Below are 20,563 nucleotides of genomic sequence, written 5' to 3'. Positions count from 1 at the left end.
AAAGAAAAAACAACATTTTTATTAAATCTAATTCAGGGCTTTATTTATGAACACTGAAATTTGAATTTCATGTAATTTTTCCCTGACCTAAAATATTCTATTAATTTCTTTTTCCACCATTTAAAATGGTAGCAACTATTCTTAGCTCACAGGCCATAGGAAAAGAGGTGACAGGCTGGGTATAGCCAGGGGTCAATGGCTGATGTCATTGGGCACTTTTTTGAAATATTTGGGGTTCACCCAAGGCTTAAAGTTAGTGAGATTCTCCAAAGTTGGTTAGATTTTACTAAAATGATTTCACCAAATTTACTGATTAAATGTTTCCAGTTTAATATCTAATCCTTAAGTAGAATTCTTAGCATTATTGAAACTGCCTTTTGTTCTAACAAAAGCCATTATTATTTTTCAAATGCATATACAAAATGATTTTCTATTAGCAAAAGGTGATATGTAATATATAATATACCATATTATCTATTTTAATTTTTTCAAATCTTTAAGATTTTTAAAACTAAACTAAACATAGGATTTTAGAGTTAAATCTTGGAAGACTGAATATGATTATTCTTTAAAATGGAACTTTATTTTCTTGTGATTTAAAAATGTGCTTGATATAAAACAAAAATTAATCAGTAGTAAAAGAGCATAAAATAAGAAAGTTAAAAGCACTTGAAACCCCAACACCAAGATATAATCGCTATAGAACATTTTGGTAAACATTCTTCTGGAATTCTCTCTGCATCATCCTGATCCCTAGCCCACCTGTATCTGATATAAGAAAGAAAAATAAAACAGCATTATCAAAATCATAGGATCATCATTGTTTTGGAATTTTTATAAATTGTCTAGTTCACTCATCCATCTACTGTGGACATATTTCCATGTCAATAAGTATAAACTTAATAATCAATTTTATGATTGAAGAATAGCTAAACATATAAAATAATCCTAGTGTAGTTAACTAAATACTTAACAAATACTAAGGTATTTTGGTTTTTTATAGAATGTAAGCAATGACATTTAATAAGCACCTTGGCCCACTTGTGACTTGATTTTTCACAAATAATCAATTATTCTCTTAGTACATTTTCTTGGACCCAAGATTTGGGGGGTCACAAATTAAATACATTTAAATTTCCCTCTCAACAGTCTGTGAGAAAGTTTGTTTTCAATCCCTTTACCATCACTGGGCAATTGTCAAACTTTTGAGTAATCAATGATGGGATAAGATAAAATTTGTATATCACATTAATTATATTCCAAGCCTGTTTGATTTTTACTGAGATTGAACATCTTTCCATATTTTTGGAAGCAACCATTTCTTCTTGGGAAGTTTCTGTTTCTGCCTTTGGCCATTTTTTTCCTATTCCGTTGTTTGTTTCCTCAAAATGAACTGGAAGAACACTGTATAACAAGAATATCATCTATTGTCTTGTATTTTTTGCCAATGGCTTCTCTTCCAGTTTCATTTTCATCTTTCAGTTTTTAGATATACTTGCCATTCAGAAATTTTCACTTTAATTTATCAAATCTGCTCATTCTTCCACAGAAAAATTAGAAAATGATTTACCCAATGGTTTTACCTAGAACTTTAATAGTTTAATTATCCTCTTTAAATCTCAAACTCTCTGAGATTTATCTTTGCATAGATTAAGACAGACACACACTTCAGATTGTTTTCCAATGGCCAAGTGCCTGTCGCAAATCCAGCTTTTCCTCCAAGAGCAGGTGCTACTTTGCTGTGCTAACGTCATTTGTCTTGAGAGAGTTTTGGACTCTCAGGTGTGTTTCATTGTTCTAGCTATCTATTCCCAGAGCATACTGGGAATAGATAGTGTCATTTTATATAATAAAAGAGCTAATCCACAAACAAAAGCAAACAAACAAAAGAGCATCATTGTAGGGTTTATCATAATTAATTTATAAAAGCTTCCTGCTACAAGTAATCTGGTGCTATTTACATTGTTTGAATGAATAGAAAAAGTAAAATTCTCATATTCGTTTCTTATGATGGACATCAATATCACATGCTCCCGTAGTAGATTACCACATAGCAACCCCACGTGAGCACAGATGTGCAAATCTTAAATAGAGCATTATAAATAAAATATGGCAGAACATTAAAGAAATACTACACCTTACAAAGTGGGATTTATTCCAGAAGTGGGGGTTGGTTAACATCGTCAGATGAATAGGTCAAAGGATCCTGTTCTTCAGATATGTGCGTTAAAAGGCAACTCTCTCTTGTTTTCTGTAAAAATAATTAAATCCTAGGGAAACATACATAGGACTTATCTGAAGAAAACATAAAATTCTACTTCTCCATTTCCTTTCTGTCAAGGGGTGAATATTGATACGTCCTACATGCAATAGTTTTGCTTCGAGGTGAAGCCAGGAAATGCGTGCAAAACTCTTAGAACAGTGTCTAGAACCAATTAAATATGCAAGAAATATTAGCCATTAACAATTAATACTCCTTATAATTTTTTTAATGTTTATTTGTTTTTGAGAGAGAGAGGGAGACAGACTGCAAATGGAGGAGAAGCATAGAGAAAGAGGAAGACACAGAATGTGAAGCAGGCTCCAGGCTCTGAGCTGTTAGCACAGAGCCCAACATGGGGCTCAAACCCAGGAACCAGGAGATCATGACCTGAGCCGAACTGGCTGAGCCACCCAGGCACCCTAACAATCAATATTATTGAAGAATGTCAGAGAAGATCTGACATGGGTAGATAGAGATATTCTTGGAAAGAAAGACAACACTTCAGAAATGTTAGTTCTACATGAATTAAAATAGGCACGGAATGAAGTCTTAGTCCCCAGGCACTTTTTTTCTTTCAAATATGCACAACTGACTCAATATTTTATTAGGTCATCAATAATAGTCAATCTAGAAATATGAGAAGGGAAGTATGGAAGTAAAACTTATTTTTTATTTTATTAAGCTTTTCATTTTAATTCCAGTATAATTAACATACACTATTATATTAGTTTCAAGTGTACGATACAGTGATTCAGCAAGTCTGTGCATGACTCAGTGCTCATTAAGATACGTGTGCTTTTAATCCTCCCCACCTATTACACCCATTCCTCCACCCACCTCCCTTCTGGTAACCATCAGTTGGTTCTTTGTAGCTAAGAGTCTGCTTCTTGGTTTCTCTCTCTGTACCTTTTTTTCTTTGTTAATTTGTTTTCTTTCTTAATTTCCACATATGAGTGAAATCATAAGGTACCTGAATATTCCATTGTATATATATATACCATATCTTCTTTATCCGTTTATCAATCAATGATCCCTTAGGCTGCTTCCATATTTTGGCTATTGTAAATGATGTTGCAGTGAACATAGGGATGCATATATTCTTTCAAAGTGGGACTTATCACTTATCCTTAATAAGTTTTAAAGCATTATAATAATCAAGGTTAGACTGAGATAGTTCTCAATGTGTCTCTGGACACAATTACTTGAATCCACATTATCTCCAAATTTGAAGTCTTTCTTCACCAGGACAAGTCAAGGAATGGTCACAGGGCCTCTAGAGGAGAACATGGAGGGAAAGTTGACATCCAGTAGGCAGTCCTGGCTAACCAGGCTGTGACTTGGAGAGCATTCAACATCCTCACTGTCCCCTGCTCTCCGGTGTTGGAGCAGTCCTTACTCTAAATATCTGGGGGTTCCACATACTCTTCCAAGGTTCTTTTGCAAAAAGTCAAGGCTCACTTGGTGTTATAAGTAGAGATGTCCTTCCTAGACACCCGTCCTCTGCTCTGATACAGCTTGCAATCCATATGGATTGGGAAAAATGAAAGTTCTACAGATGGACATTGGTAATGGCTGCACAAATATGTGAATGTACTTAATGCCACAGAACTGTACCCTTCAAAATGGTTACAAGTGTGGAGGGGGTCAAAATGGCAAATTTTATCAGAATTAAAACAAAACCATGAGGAGAGGGAAGAGACCTGGCTAAAGACCCCAGGTCTGGGTCTCTAAAGAGCACACGTTGTATGAGGTCATCCAGCGTCATTCACTGGGCATCAGGCTTGGCTTTGCCCTATGCAGAAGCACTGTCCTGTTTCTCCTCCATTTGCCCCCAGCTGCCCAAGTCTAGGAGTTAAAATGCAAGATATGGAAGATATCGACAGATACTCAGATTTTGCTGCCAGATCTCCATTGATCTCTCCCTGGAACTGCCTGCCGGGGTGCTGACCTGCAGGGGGTTGTACAGTTGGGGCAGAGCCCAGCCCCTACTCCTCCTCCTTCCTCTTCCACTTTCAGTTGGCCTCTTCCTCCCATTTTGGACAGATCTACTGATTTGAGTTGAATGGAATCTTGCAAGTCACTTGCTCTAGACTCTTCCGAGTGCTTGGAACCCACTTTTCAATAAACAGAAGTGGCCAGGAAACATGGGCTATGATCTTTGTGCTGAAGGGAAAATACGCTCAGAAAGAGAGGTTGGAAACCAGAAGGGGGCAGAGGAGAGTGAGCCAAAGGATTACTCCTGGGGGGCAGAAGCATCCTGGTCAATGATTTCTTAGGTAATATTCCAAACAGCCAAGGATCTAGAGGAACTCTTGTTCCAGGCCAGATGGTAGAGCACAAATTAAAGGGAAGTAATAAAGAAAAGGACAAATATACTTAACTAATTTCTTTTTAATTCAGAGCAGTTGATTCCTGTTCCCTACTTCCCACAAATTCCAGGCTACCTTCTCAGGATAACTGGATCACATTAAGAAAAACATCATTGAGTATGTTATTTAAACTTTTTCTGACAACTAAATGCTTTTTGTCGTGTGTAAACCTGCACTGTGGGGTTCTTATTTTGTGTTGCCTTTTGTTTTTTAGGAGGGAATAGAGAAAGAGAAAGGGGGAGAAAGAGCCTTGCTTTTAGATTTAAAGTTCTTAAAATACTTAGGAGTCTCGGGAGAATATTTAAAGGGAAAATAAATTTATAAGGCTAAAGCGTGAAGAAATGAGAATAAATGAGATTTGTGAAAAATACTCCCTTGAAGATGTGTGCACAGTAAAGTAGGGAAAAGGCAATGTTGTCGGCATCGAGGAGGACTTAGGAAGGTCACCTGAGGGGGGATGTCACGTGGATGCCCAGTGGCTTCCCTCCACTCTTGGTGTGCCCTTCCAGAGAACAGATACACAGTGGACGGACTCTGCTCACACTGCAGTCCCGTCTTCACCGTGTGATACTGAAAGTCATTTAACATCCTCAACCTCACCTCCTTAGCTATGAAATGAGGATGCTAATTCCACTCATCTCCAAGGATTGTTGTAAGGACTAAATGGCACAACAGATGTAAAACAGCACAATGACAGATGCGTAGTGAGTTCTCAATACATGGACGTTCCTACCACTATCCTTGCTGTCATGTACCAGACAAAATCCATTCACTCTTTTACCTCCCTTGAAAGGAGGACATCTAATCACTCTTGTTTTGCCACCCATGACTGCCTACTTTGGCTCTCTGCTATCCCTGTTTCTCCAGGATTGGCTATTTCAAGGTCAAAAGGATGAAACTCAAATCTCATGTTTTCTGGTAAGTACTGATTTAAAAACAAACCAACCATTTAAAGGCTCATGGGTGGCTCAGTTGATTAAGTGACTGTCTTGTGGTTTGGGCCCAGGTCATGATCTCACAGTTCATGAGTTCAAGCCTCCATGCTGACAATGCAGAGCCTGCTTGGGGTCTTTCTCTCTCTCCCTCTCTCTCTCTGCCCCTCCCCCTGCTCAATCTCTCACTCTCCCTCTCTCTCTCTCAAAATAAATAAACTTAAAAAAACATTTTCATATTACTGTTAACCATGGAACCTTCAGTTTAGCATTGGTCTTTGACAACACAATGTATCTTTGCACCTGCTGACCTAATGCCTATGGCCAGTTGATCTGATTTTGTAAAAATCCCTCTCTTACTTACCTGAAAGATTCTAGCCTGATACACAGGTTTCCAGGCATTTCTATTTATTTATAACATGGCACATATGCTTTCTCTGTGGGGCAGAGAAAATCGGGCAGGTGAATGTAAGAACTAGAACCTCAAGAAGGGCTCTCCTTCACTCTGAGTTCTTGGCATCCAGATACGAAGTATTCTCTCTGATCTTAAGTTGTGTTCTTTCCTCTTCTTGTCATATTTTCCTAGACAATGACAGCAGCGATTCAGAACTCCCATCCATCATGTTCAAAGCACATTCTCGAACAGGGATACCTCAGGAAAGATGGCTGACACAAGAGATCATCCCAATGAGGAGCTTACCCAGAGGAAAGAAACCATCACACTTCAGTTTTCAGAGAAACACAAGCCAAGAAGAGCATGATGGTGGAGGCAGAAGGGAGGCACTACGGCCCAAACCGCTGTTCCATGCAGTAGATGAGGAGTTTGAATCTGGAGAAGAGAGTGAGGAGGAGGCCTCAGCAAGCGGGTCCAGATGGTCAGGGGAGCACAGACCAAATAGACAACATCACAGGTCCCACAGTCCTTTGCTCCAAAGAAAATAGTTTCTTCATCCACACAGTTTTCTCCATGCATTACAAGAGTCCATCTTCCTCTTACTGCCAGAAGAAGGAGCTTAGGAGTTATGAAGAGAGCTATTGAGTTTATTTTTAGAGGCTATTAGATATACATCTATAAGAGGAAAGGAGATTTTCTTTTTTGGAGAAAAACATAGAACAAATTTGCAGACTCTGCTCTATTCTTAGCTGCTGTGCTTTGTAGATGAATTCCAGGAGTGATAAATGTTAATCATCACGGGAATTATTACTAAAATTCCTAAGAGAGTGTGATCCATGAAATGTATTGTGATACAAACATGATTGATCAGTAATTCACCTCGACTGTATGCCTGTGCAGCTTATAATCAAGTTTGAACTGGGAAGGACCTGGGAAATCATCTGGCCCAACACTCTGTGTTTACAAATAAGGACATAAGGACACCCGTCCCAAGGTCATGTGATGAGTTGCTGCTTTCACAACTTGGCTGTCCTCCCTCCCAAGAGAATGCATTCAATTTTTATTTTGACATGCACTATGGGATAATTACATTTCTGGGGAAAGGTAAAATTTGACATAGCACTGCTATTTTTAATCAGTAGCAATAATAGATGTGAAATGTAGTAGTGGATTAATCTGTGAACAATGGGCTTGTAGTCTATTTTATAATTGGAATATTTATTTTAAAAACAAAATAGCCATAAACAGGATTTAATAGCAATGCCATGAACAACAGGTATTTATTAGATGTGCATTTGTAGGCTGCGATAGTGCGCCCTAGGGTTTGAAACTATTTCCCAATTTAACTTACCATCCACATCACCCCCAGACTTGACCTTGAACCTCCCACACTCCAGCTCACTGACTTTGCTAGATGACTTTATCTTTCTTCCCTTCTTGCCCTCTCTTCCTCTTTTTTCTCTGGTGACCACCTATAGATGAACACATATTTATTAAGTTCTATTTGTGCTAAATGGCTGATCTATAATAAACAACTAACCATAATATCCTTTATCATACTATTTTTGACAACTCTAACCATCCCCAACTGATTCAACCCCATGCATCTTTAAAGATTGCTTTCCAAAGCACCCGGCTCCCTAAATCTGCTTTGATCCCCTTAATCAGAAGCAACAAAGTGATCCCCTTCTCCTGGGTGTGCCCACACTGCACTGGGTGTGTCACAGAATATTTCTGGGAATTACGCTTATACATGCATATGTGTATCCACCATGGTCTGCAGGACAGGGAGGATAGGCTGTTCATTTTAAACTTTATCCATTCATCAGTTGTGTTTTATATCTCTTGGCCTTACTCTTTTTCAAGCTTTTTTCTTTTTAGCTTTAGTCCATCTTTTTGTCTTAGTTATTACAGTGCCTTGTACATGGTAGATCATCTATAAATGTTGGAGCAATGGTGATCATTTTTAGAGCTGAAAAGGAGATTAGAGAAGATACTGTTGGACATTTTATTTTCCAGGTGACAAAAAAGAGGTGTTGAGAAACTGGCCTGTGCCACTTCAGGGTTTTAAAGGGCATGGGACCTTCTCTAGTATAATCCATGGACACCATTGACTGACAAAGGACATACGACCTTCCCTGGATTTGTATTTTGTGAGTGGCATTTACTGCCAATGGTTCCTGGTGTAGTAGTAGGAATGCCAATCAAAAGAGCCCACTTGTTTTTCTTCTTCTGAATCTGAAATATAAGACTGCTTCAAAAGTTGTCTGAATATTTTAAATTATATACTACCAAATAGTAGTAATCTGACCAAAGGGATAGAAATATATATAAAACTCAGAGATCTCTGGGTTTGGTTTTTTGTGTTTTTGTTTTTCCATTATTGTTTAAACAAACAAGCAGGCAAAGCAATGGAAAAACTTTATGACCCATGAGAAGGAGTCAGCGAGTCATTATCCTCAAACTATAGACGAAGATAGAGAGACAGCGGGGCTGAGAAATCACCTTTACAAAGCCATATGCAAAGCCAATTCCTGAGAGGTAGAGAACACTGTATTCCTTGCTGGATTCTCCACATAACAACAGAACTCCCAACTGTGAAGGCTAGTTCCCAGAGTAGACAGCAAAGTCTAAGGATTAATGGAAGTTATCTGATTCTTCTGTTTTTCTCGGAGATGTGGGTACCATTGGGAGAGAGATAGTGAGATTTAGTGAATAGGTGAAAACTTGCCCTTTTAATTGGTAGAAGCCAAAATGGAGTCATTGGCCCCAAGGCCATTTGTTCATCTAGACTCTTTCTGGCCCTGGCTGCCTGAGTCTAGAAATTGGCCCTGGAACTCCTTCCTGAAAGGGGTGATAGGTTGAGGGCCCTTGTGGTCCTGGTGGCTCTGGTAGTTTGGAGAGCTCACTGTGGAAACAGCCTCTTTGCTTAGTCATCCAGGATTGTTTCAAAATGCAGCGTCATCTGATCTTTATTCCACTGGCAACAGCCCACACTGGGGATTGGTTGAGGGTGTGATGGGAGCCCCAGGAGTGCTCCTGGGTATCGGTTTCACATCATGAGTTTTTCCAACAGGCACCAAGCAGTGCAGCAGAGAAAGTTCCCCCCTGAGTGTTGAGGGAGCTCTGCTACTTCTCCCCCACTCTGCTCAGGGAGGGGTTGGAATCCCGTAGGGGTGCTCTCCTGGCCTGGCCGCTGGTCCGCTGAGCAGACAGTTCGCCCTTTCATCTTCAACTTTGGAAAAGCAAACACGCAACCCACAAAATCCTATTTTCCCTCCAAAAGCTTTTTGTTTGTTCTGTTTTTTACTTTCTCAAACCTATGCCTATTGCTTGCCTCAGTGGTCTTAGGTTCCAGTGACTTCTGAAATTGGGTAGAGCAGCATTTCCTTATATTTATCCTATATGGCAGCTTCTACCTTCAAGGTTTTCCACCTTTGCTGGTGTTTGGGATGTGATAAATATGTTTACGCACCCTGCCCAAACGTGACGGGACCTATCCGGCCTTTCGTCAGCCTGCTAACAGAGAAACCAACATTGGCTGTAGATAGGAATGCACCGTGACAAAGTGGTGATGACATTCCAGACTCTTTATTGTGCTCCTCCCACGCATTTCTCTCTCTCATGAAGGTCATCTACTTTTGTGCTTCTCTTCTTAGAAAAAGCTAAAGGGTCATGGGAAGTAGGGCTGGAAATGCCACTGGAATTCAGTGATAGAATTAGCATTCCTATATGTTAGAGGTACCTTCTGCTGCTCAGATCTTTAGCCTACAGTGTTGATGTCAGCCTGCAGGGAAGCTTCTAGAACACTTTGTTGCCTATTTGGATGCCTGTCACTGAGATCACTTAGATTTTGAAATCAGTATAGTCAGTTCAGAGCCCAGGCTCTAAAGTCAGACCACTTTTAGCTGTGGGACTGTGGGCAGCCTAGTTATCTTCCCTAAGCTGAAATTTACTGACTCATAAATAAGGTAATAATTTCTACCTCAGAGAAGGATCGTGAGGATTAAGATGGCATTTGTAAAATTCTTAGTGGTTTTTTTTATAGGAAGACCTTGATTACTAATAGCTATATTTATTTAGGCCAAAATATATGGACTCATGAGAGGACATACATTCATTTAATTACATGAAGAGGTATAAATAATGGACATCTGAGACTTTTCTTACAGGCAGTTTGAATGACATACTAGAGGATATTTAGGGCTATCCATCAATCAATAGCAAAACCAGAGATCAGATCTGAATGTGGATTCATGTTTTTCCAGCAAAACTAACTTAATTTTTTTTGTCATTACCTCAAAATTATTGTGTTTTCTTGTTTGGGGGATGGTTACCATGGTGTCCAATCCAAATCATGGTTTATTCTCAACGAGACAATGACTTTGGAAGATCTACCTCTGCTTATCATGACAGGCACCCTGTGAAGAAAGGGAAAATTTCTCTTTGTTGGGGAAACATTCAATGGGGTTTAATTCCTCAGCTTGGAATCTTTTCTATAAGAGTGCTCCTCTCCACAAGAGTGATTATTTTAACTTATAAATATTAATTAGTGAAATAAGTGCTTAAGGATTTTCAGCATGGAAAAAAGTAGTTTCTACTATGTTTGATAACTTTCTGAAATTAGGGACAGTGGTTTATTTTATAAAGTCAGTGAATGTGTTGGTGTTGTCTAGAGATTTTGCAAATATGTTTTATATACAAGTAATACAGGTGGTTTTTTGTACTTAATTTTTTTTTTTCCTGATGAAACTCTGTCAAGTATCTTATTTCTAACTCCTCCTGAGAAAACCCAGTAGTACAGACAGAAAGCTTCCTTTTAGGACATCAGTCACTGCTAATTGTTAATTGGGCCATAAGCCGAGAGGAATAAAAGAGATGCCTGAATCAGTGCTTGTCACTTCTGTAATTACCAAGCGATATGTTGTTTCTCTGCACACAATATTTGATTTAATAAATTCTTTTTTTTCTGAGACTCTAACAAGCTTCCGAGCCAAGGGTGCTCAAAGTGAATATGATGGGTTTGAAATCCAAATTCCCATTGCCCAGCCTTCTTCCAGTTAGGACTTATTCAACAAAGTAATTGGAGCCATGTTGTAAACTGAACCAAGAAGGTCACTACTCTGCTTCCAGACATAGTGATATAGATCTTGAATTAAAATGGGTGGTCCTAAAATCAAGGTATATACTCTGTGTTCTAAGAGATGAGTCTTGAATAGAACAGTAATAATAAGCCAACATTCATAGAGTGCTTACTACATTCCAGGCAGTATTCAAAATGTTTTACCTACATAGATGCAGTGTTCCCCCATCTTAAAAATAAGGTTTAGAGAGATCAAGTAGCAGGTCCAAAGTCTCTCTGCTCCCAACAAAAACCTTGGAAATCAGGTTTATTTGGTCTGTAACCATTTAAACTTTCTCCCTGAGAAGTAAGGATTTAACTTTTTCTCACTGGGGAAAGATCCCATAGGGAAGAAACAGGACCTTCATCCTATCAAAAAAGAACTTGGCTTTAAAATGGACAAATAAATACAGTGGAAGGTGATGTGATTTTGAAAATCTATTTTTACAAACTTTAATGGATGCTTAGATCATAAGAAGAATTGATCATTTTTGGCATTAAGATTGTTTTTTGATGACAATTAAAATGTTTTCTGTCTGATTTACATTGAGTTTTTTTTAATATCAATTATAAGTTGTTTCCAGAGAACTTTGTTCTTGATTCCCAACCAAATGAGGTCCCAACCAAGCAATCTCCACATGCTGCTTACCCAGGGTGGAAATACAAACCAGCAGCCCTGAGAGGTTTGGAAGATGTTGGGAGAATGACTGACTACCGAAGCATTCGTAGTAGTTAGAGGTACACATATGCTTGGTAAGTTCTGGACCACTGATTGGAAACATATAATGGTTCAAGTGTTCATCATAGACACAAACAGCATTCAGAGCCGTCTGACTCCAAAGCCACAAATTTAATCCATTGAACTCTAGTAGCACTTTCATAGCTTGCATTGGGAAACCTAAAACACTGAGTAACCTAAAAAGTGCCTTTGCTGTTTATTACCATCACTTGAATTCTTGAGATCACTTCACTACATCAGGTAACAGTTCTGGTTTTGTTTATGCACTGCTTCCACAACCACAAGTTTCCTTTCTTTTTGGCTTGATGTTCAAGTGCTAATTGAAGCTAACAGTGCCTGTGGCCAAATCATTGCTTCTGGGAGTCTGTGTCTTAGATGAAGCATAATGACATGAGAACGTGAATTCTCCTTTAACTGATTTTTATAATTCCAATATTTTTATTCCTATTGGATTTTACCTTTGAACTAAGGAAAATAGTAGAAATCGGGCCAGATAGAAACTTTCAAAATAAGGGGTCACCTAGCACCGTGGCCCTGGTCCAGGGGAAAAGGAAGGAAGGCCCCACAGGGGTTCATTTATTTTGTTTCCTCACAGGAATTTCTCTGGGTAACTAAGAGCGGGTGAAACTCGGACTCTGGGTTTCACTGGTGCACTGTTTCACCAGTGAAGGCCACCCTTGTTTGGAGTTTGGGCTTGTCCTGGACCTGGTTCAGGAGGCGGTCCTATTATCTAACGATGCCATCTTTCAAAGGGGTTGTGTGCATGGGCAGGAGGGGATGTCCCAGAGTTATAAATGCAGAAGTGAAAACACCAATCAGAAAAAGGAAAGGGAAGATAAATGTTCTGTGCTCCAAAATAGGGATGGTCTTAAAACAGGAGGACAGAGGACAGGTCCTCCTGGGGCTGTACCCACGCCCACGGGAAAGGCACACTGAGCAGGGCCGTCCAAACCAGCAGTCATGAGAGCACAGGGCTTAGTAAACAATGGTTGCTGTACTCCACCCACGCCCCTGGAGCTGAATTTCAAATTCTGAATTTAGACAATACAGCTGGAATTTCTGCAGTGTCACTCTGTGACATGTGGGGCTTCGGGCAGCTCTTGTTAAAAATATCTGGACAAATATTGCAAGAACGAAAATGAATATTTGAAAAAGATAATACATCTATGGTGAGTTGGAAGGAATTTTTCCAGGCAGGTTGAAAGAAAACAGCTATTTGAAGAGTATCTTCAAGCAGGTTAGAAGTTTCATAATGGCTTGAAGAGTAGGATCAATTTGTTGGAGGTAAAAAGAGAGGATTATGATTATATCACATTAGACCCTTCCTGGTATTTAGGGTGGACTCAGGAAACTTTCATACCCAGAAAGAGAACTTCAAATTTGATAAATTATTTGCAAGGCTATTTTCTTCTAGACCATAAACTCTTTGAATATCAGATATAAAGAAAGCCTTGGGAAATGTTGCTGCATTGATGTGTCCCTAATAAATGGTAAGATAGAAAAATCTTAGAGCAGTGGTCAGATGTTGGCTTAACACTGCAGGATCAATTCTTCCAGGGCTTCTGAACACTCTCCAGGATTATTACATTAAGATGTGAAATGGGTAATAATAAGTACCTGGAAATACTTACAATAGTAAGTCTACCTGGAGGTAGACTCTCCTGCTGGGCATTACCACCTTCCTGGTGGGGAGGAACAGACGCCCTCCTCCTCAAACAGAGCAACACAGATTTCAAAATCTCAGAACTGGAAGGTTTGGGTTACTTCCCTCAATACTTATGTGACGCTGATCAAGTCCTTTAACTTCCCCTATTAGCTTCATATCACTAAGTCAAAAGCAAGGACATCTACTCTACCTACTCCATGAAGGTAGTGTGACTCTGGAATGAGGCCAACCCTGAAGTCTGGATCCTGGCATCAGTCTTGAGCAAGTAGAAAATCTGGGGGGTTATGAAAGAGCTTAAGAAGGAAATCTAAGACAATGGGTAAGAGCTGGGGTACAGGAGGGGCACCTAGGTGGGTCAGTTGGTTAAGCATCCAACTTTGGCTCAGGTCATGATCTCGTGGTTTGTGAGTTTGAGCCCTGTGTTGGGCTCTATGCTGACAGCTCAGAGCCTAGAGCATGCTTTGGATTCTGTGTCTCCCCTCTGTCTGTCCCTCCCATGCTCATGCTCTGTCTCTCAATAATAAATAAACCTTAAAAAAATCAGAAGAAAAAAAAAAGAACTGGAGTACAGGAGTAAAACAGATCAGAATTGGAATCCTTTCCTAGGGTTTCATAAAACTCCACTTAGGCAATATGCTTATGCTCTCCAAGCTGTTAGTGGAGGGTCTGATATAGTTAGTGCACTGAAAACTTCACTTTTCACTGTAACGAAGGAGTTAGAATAGTTTTATCGTGAAAGATGTAGGCACTCAGGGTCAGATGACTTAGACCCTGAAAAGGTGCACATCTTTTTTTAAGAGGTAACATCACAACACTCAGCAATAAATGCACATTTAAAGATATGTTTAACTCTAACTAATGAGGGAACTGATACAATGTCTCAAGGAGAATTCCAAATTCCACACATTCAAGAGGCAGTCAGGAATGCAAAAATGAACCAATAGATGCGAACTAAGCTTTTAACATGGCAGGAAGAGAACCCACTTGCATGTCTACAGACAAGAACTATTTGTAATGCTACCAGTTTTCTACAATTTACAGAATTGAAATGAGCTGACAGAAAAAATAATTCAAAGACATTGAAAGCTTAAAACCGTAGTGCTTGGAATAGGTTAAGGTTCATCTAGAAATGGGACAAAATGACATGGTGTTTTTATTGTGAACTTAAATTCCCATTTGCTAAAAATCCATGGGAAATGCTATAACCAAGAAAATTCCAGTTTCTCTGGCAAAGGGGATAAGCCTCATCTACATTATTGCCCGCTGTTCAAATCTGCAGCTGATTCAAATCTGACCCTTTGTCTTATGCTCTCAATAGATTTGACACTTAAAGGATCCATGTGTTATGCTGGTCCAGCTGGTCCTCGTGAGTGTGAGATCAGCAGTGGCCGTCATGGATTATTCCTGATGGTGACAGCAAATATCTTAGGCTATAGTTCATCATTTTCTTTGTTTAAAACCCTTTCTTACCTCATGAATTATCTCTATGTTTGTTTTTAAGCTACTCCCAACTTTTGCAAAACTGTCCTAAAATTATAAAGTTTTCTCCTATTTCATTATTGACTGCTCATTTCATTTGGTGTGTTGGAAAAAGCATTGGTTTAGGGTGTGATTAATGTGGTATCGAGCTACAGCTGTGTAACATTCAAACTGTGGGAACTTAGACATGCTGCCACACCTCTTTGAACCTTGTTTAGTGATCTACAAAATGGGAACAATAATATTTCCACTGATGTGAGAAATAAATAAAATAATGCATGTAAAACCCCAGGCAAAGCATCTAGCAGACCCTAATGGAAAAAAAAAAAAGAAAGAAACAAAAAGAAAGGAATAGCTACCCTATCCTCAATTTATCCAGGAAGAGTGTGTGTGTTGTTATTTCATACTTAGACCATGATTTGGTGTCACTGGATTTTTTTTTTCCTTTAAAAAGTAGTGTTCCAGACCATTTGGGAGAAAATTACTAAATTTTTGGGAATATATTAATCAAGACACAGTTAAGGTGAAAGGATAGATAGACTCAACATAATACAGTAATTCATCCCAAATATATCTATATACTTAATAAAATTTAAATAAAAATCTGAACATGTTCTAATATTGAATTTATCAAGATTTAAAATTTTTAAATTTAAAAGAAGATTTATAAATTTATGTGAACAGTGTGAAGTTTCATGATAGACATGACAAAGATGAAGAAAAAGGAAGGGCGCCTGGATGGCCCAGTCGGTTAAGCATCCGACTCTTGGCTTTAGCTCAGGTCATGATCTCATGGCTCGTGAGTTCAAGCTTCACATGGGTCTCTGTGCTGACACTGTGAAGCCTCCTTGGGATTCCTTCTCTCCGCCCCCCCCCCGCCCCTATCCCACTTGCTCACTCTCTCTCTCTCAAAATAAATAAACTTAAAAAAATTGTTTTAAAGGGGGAAGCTGAGGGAGAAGATTTGAAGAACTAGTCAAATCAGATCTCAAGTCTTTTTATAAATCTATAGCAATTAAGGGAATATTAGTGAAGGGATAGATACATTGAGCACTAGGACAACACTGAAAGACCCCAGAAATGAACCCACACATACTTGGAAACACACTATCCATAAATGATCATGAGACAATTGGCTGCTCATCAGGAAAAAAAAGAAAAAGGAAAAAAATCGAATTGAATTACCATCTTTCATCATGTGTAAAAATGACTTTTCAAATACACCTGCTGTGCTCGCTCATTGAGAGCAGCCAGGGTAAATAGGGCCTTGTTTGAGCCTCTCACAGTTCCTGGATTCAAACCTCACATCGGGTTCTGTTCTGACAGCTCAGAGCCTGGAGCCTGCTTCAGATTCTGTGTCTTTTCTCTCCCCACCACCTTCTTGTGCTCTGTCTCTCCATCTCTCTCTTTCTCCCTCATAAATGAATAAACATTTTTTAAAAAATAGATTCAAGAATCAATCCCACTTCTATCTTTGATTCCTCAATCCATGTATTTAAATTATAATTATCAAAAAGTCACATACTGATGATTAGTTCAGCCAATGTATCACACAGTCTTAAGACTATAACCCAAATTCACAAACTGGCTTCTCCTATCTGCCTCCATGACTGAGTCTTCAATTGGCTATTCCATCATCCTACTTCTAAGTAGTGAGATATGTGATAAAATTAGTGAATCCTGTTGGTTTCAGCATACTATTTCAATTATTTTATTATAAAATATGAGTTTTTCATAACAGTGTTTTGTGAAATATTGTGATTATAAATATATAAATTTCACGACTATGGTCTTCTATATTTACAAGCCTCTTTGATCAAACTTTATGTACCCCCACCACCTTGATGCTGCACCCGCAGGGCCTGGTCCCACTAGCTTTTACAAGTACATGAGGTCTAGGTCCTACTGCTCACTTGGGGTGTGCTCATTTTCCCCTTTCTCAAGCCCAGCACTTCCCCAGCTGGGCAGTGCTAAGAACTAACACTAGTTATTGGTCTAGTGGCAGGAGGAGAGGTAAAGGTAGATCATGAGGGAGCACATGTCTTGCAAAGCAGAGGCCTCAATACCATCTTCAACCAAAAGGAGGGGCAGGGAGGTGCTGGCACTTGGCAGAGAATAGTGGGCCATTTCAATAGGCTCAGAATTCAGACATTCTGCCCCTCAAGATGTTCACTGGCATCCAGTCCCAGGACATGACCTTGAAAGTTTTAATAACTACATATTATTAATAACAGCATGTCAAGGGCTATGCTACCATGGTGCATGAGGTCTTTATTGCCAACTAATGGGTGATATAGCTCCAAAATCTCATTTTGAGTCTGATTCCTGGGACCAGTCCTGGCACCAACTGTCATATGCCTGGTTTCCTGGGGAACAGACTCTGAAAAGATATTTGCATATAGGAATTTTAATAGAGAATGTTCCCAGGAACATCTGTGAAGGAATAAGACGGGATAAGGATTGGGCAGAAGGAGAGATTTAACTGTGATAGAATTGCAACAATGGTCTTTGCCAAAGCCACAAGGAATTCTTAAGCTGAAATAGTCCTTGAGAGATGACCTGAACTAAAGCAAGGGGGCCAGGCCCTTCTACCTCCACTAAGACCCATCCCTAGATATGGGCTGCCCTGGAAAAAGGTCATAACCTTGGAGGAGGCAACTTTCTTTACTGAGGATGTTTTTAGGGAAGAAATAACTGCAAATCTTCATCAGATGATAGCCATGCCTCAGTCCTAAAGGGGGTTCTGAAGGATGCACACCACCTATTATCTCCGCAAATCTCTCAAATAGTCTAAGAAGACAGGTGAAATGGGGAAATGAAAGAAATCACGATCCTTGCATGTTTTAAGCTTTGAAAGTGGCACTAATATTTGTGATTTCCCCCAGGAATGTAGTATTAATGTTAGCTGGCAATTTTACATGGTAGGAGAAGCCCCTATTGTCCACTTTCATGATGTAGTGGCCCCCACTTGATGAATCGGTGAGCCAACTGTATTTCAATTGTGCATTTAGGATCTGGAAAACTAACCACAGATAGACCCATAGATTTAGTGGAGTCAGACCAAAATTCCATGTCTTGCTGTACCTCATAAGCTCCCATTTTGACTCATTTTCCACTGTCGAATTTTAGATTTGCAGAAATGAAAGGTACCTCAAGCACCCATGTCCAATAATTTCGTAGATTTTTCTTTCTTCCAGACACAGTCATAAGAAGAAAATCTATAACTTTCGTTGGGAAATATTAGGTGGAAATTTAATGTGTGTGGTTTTAATTTATCACGGGATGCTCAAGTGTACCTGTCTCCCTTTTATCCAAGGGACTCTGGGTTTGTGAACTGAGTTATGTCTGAAAATTAGTAAGTGACCATGAATCTACTGTGGTGATCTAAGCCAAATGTTTGGTTGGTAGACCCAGAGTTTTAAGGGATCAAGAAGGAAATTGGCATGCTATGTCATCCTGGGAATCCAATCATCAATCAATGACTGCCAAAGACCTCTGAAGATCAGACAGTTCTCATAACGACACCGACCAGTCTGATGATTACTGTAACAGCAACTACCTTGTGTGTGGTTAGTAGCACTGCTATTTGGTCTCTGCCATTTCAAGAGACCACTTTGCCATCTGGAAGTCCATCTCAAGACCAAAATCTCCCAAACTTATCTGTGTCCTATGGCAATGGCTATTGCACTGCTTTTCAAGGATGCTGGTGTTTTCATCATCATGGTGAAGAGAAGAACTTCAGGGTTTCTTTCAGGGACAGAGCTATGGGCGGGGCAAAAAGTAACACAGATATATTCATGACACTGAATATGTCTTTGGAATCCTTTCTGTAGGCATCAGTGAATTTCTGCCTCTGAACTTCTTTCAGCAAAGACCATGAATGAATTCAGACATAGCCAATGCAATGAGCAAATAGTGCTCAAGCAAATACATAGAATCTAGAATGTCTGGTAAAGTGCATCTATATGAAAGTCATCTTGATCTAAAATTGTATTTCTTCCTCCCTAATCTGGAACTCTGTGGATTTATTGCTGTGGAAATACTTTTAACATTTAATCAATATAAACTAGAATATATCTTGCAATTACTTAGGGAAGAAATCTCTTAAGACTTCCCCCCTGTGCCATACTGGGATGTGATAAAGGTTGCTCTATCTTGCAAGTTAGCTGCCCTAGTTAGGTCATTGTATGATCTTCAAACATAGTAGGCCTTTACCACCCAGAAAGGAAGGAATAGCTTCTTCTGTCGGGAGATTCCATGGAGTTTTTTAGTTGGGGGCATTTTGAATGACTCAAAGATTCCTTACCAGGCCCACTCAAATTTTCTGCATCTCACTCTTTTCCAAGCAAAGCCTATGGTCTCACATAATAAAACTTGTGAGTTGTAAAGTCAAGTGATGTGTTCGGTAAGCAATTCAGATAGTTGTTAAAAATAAGAGGCCCCAAGTAGAGTCACTCATGCTAAGCCCCACATCACTAAACTGAGACTTAGCTTAATTACAGTTTCAGGTCTCCCAGAAATGGAATCTTATACCACTTAACCAGGAATCCCCTGATTCAGAACTAATTAGGTAATCTGTCTGATACATCCCTGCCATGCCCTAAAAGAAAGTAATCTTACTATAACCAATTTAACTTTTTGCCTAATATAACTTCTTTGTTCCTGTTCCCTTCTGCCTATAAAAGTTTTCATTTGTACAGCTCCTTAGAACTCCCTTCTATCAGCTCGACTGGGTGCCACGTGATTCATGAATCAATGAATAAAGCTAATAAGATTTCAAAAACTGACTCACTTAAAATTTGCATCTTAACATAGCCAAGGAGTTGATATAATTTCTTGCTATATTTACCGTGTAGGTCTTTAGGTCCAAAACATTTCCTTAGGACAGAATATGTTGTATCCAGAAAAATTTAAATGTTGAACCTAACCTTATCTTCCTTTACATTCTTCAGCACAGTTGGAAGTAGCAGCCTACCAATTATTGCGTTCCTCAGGCCTTCCCCTCTGCCCTCTTTGCTCAGTGAGTTAAGCATCTGACTTGGGCTCAGGTCATGATCTCATGGTTTGTGTGTTTGAACCCTGTGTCGGGCTCTGTGCTGACACCTTGGAGCCTGGAGCCCGCTTTGGATTCCGTGTCTCTCTCTCTGCCCCTCACCCTCCACATTCTCTGTCTGTCTGTCTCTCTCTCAAAAATAAATTAACATTAAACATTTTTTCTTAAAAAAATGCATGAAATGGACTACCAGAACCCCATCTCTTTATTCCAGTCAACCCTTTTTGTTTCAACCAGGACAGATAAGTGTTATCAGGTTCTTATTTAAGCAAAGGCTTTGTCCCTGCTCCCACTGCTGGTAACAATTACTGAAAAGGTTAAGGATCTCAGTCATAAGGAACAGAATCCACTATCTAGTTTCCAGAGAACATATTAACTGACATTCAGCAGCTTGTAGTATCATTGGGAAGGAAGGAGAGATGGGTCTGGGATTAAATGTAAATAGAATGCCTAAAATCACCGCAGAGCTGACCTGTTTAAAAGTTGCTGTTCTGGGCCCCCTGGGTGGCTCAGTCGGTTAAGCATCGGACTTCGGCTCAGGTCATG

General features: G+C 39.4%; 1 protein-coding gene and 1 long non-coding RNA gene across 2 annotated transcripts in view; one reads left to right on the top strand and one right to left on the bottom strand.

Annotated features, from left to right (window-relative positions):
* Window positions 1-6,559, top strand: part of SLC9A4 (solute carrier family 9 member A4) — a 63,135-nt gene extending 56,576 nt beyond the window's left edge. Inside the window, exon 12 of the mRNA XM_029936202.1 lies at window positions 6,151-6,559. Within this exon, the coding sequence (XP_029792062.1) occupies window positions 6,151-6,506 (356 nt within the window). The 3' untranslated portion in view covers window positions 6,507-6,559. The remainder of the gene's footprint in view (window positions 1-6,150) is intronic.
* On the bottom strand, window positions 611-18,720 carry LOC115288961. Its single transcript, XR_003907299.1, has 3 exons — window positions 18,524-18,720; window positions 2,138-2,251; window positions 611-768 (listed from the first exon to the last, which is right to left on the bottom strand). It is a non-coding gene; the product is annotated as an uncharacterized LOC115288961 (long non-coding RNA).
* Window positions 18,721-20,563: the final 1,843 nt, after the last annotated feature.

This window comes from Suricata suricatta, chromosome 4, assembly GCF_006229205.1.
Source record: "Suricata suricatta isolate VVHF042 chromosome 4, meerkat_22Aug2017_6uvM2_HiC, whole genome shotgun sequence".
Lineage (NCBI taxonomy): Eukaryota > Metazoa > Chordata > Mammalia > Carnivora > Herpestidae > Suricata > Suricata suricatta.
The sequence above is the reverse complement of the archived record's forward strand: the minus strand, read 5'-3'. Positions and strand labels throughout refer to the sequence as shown.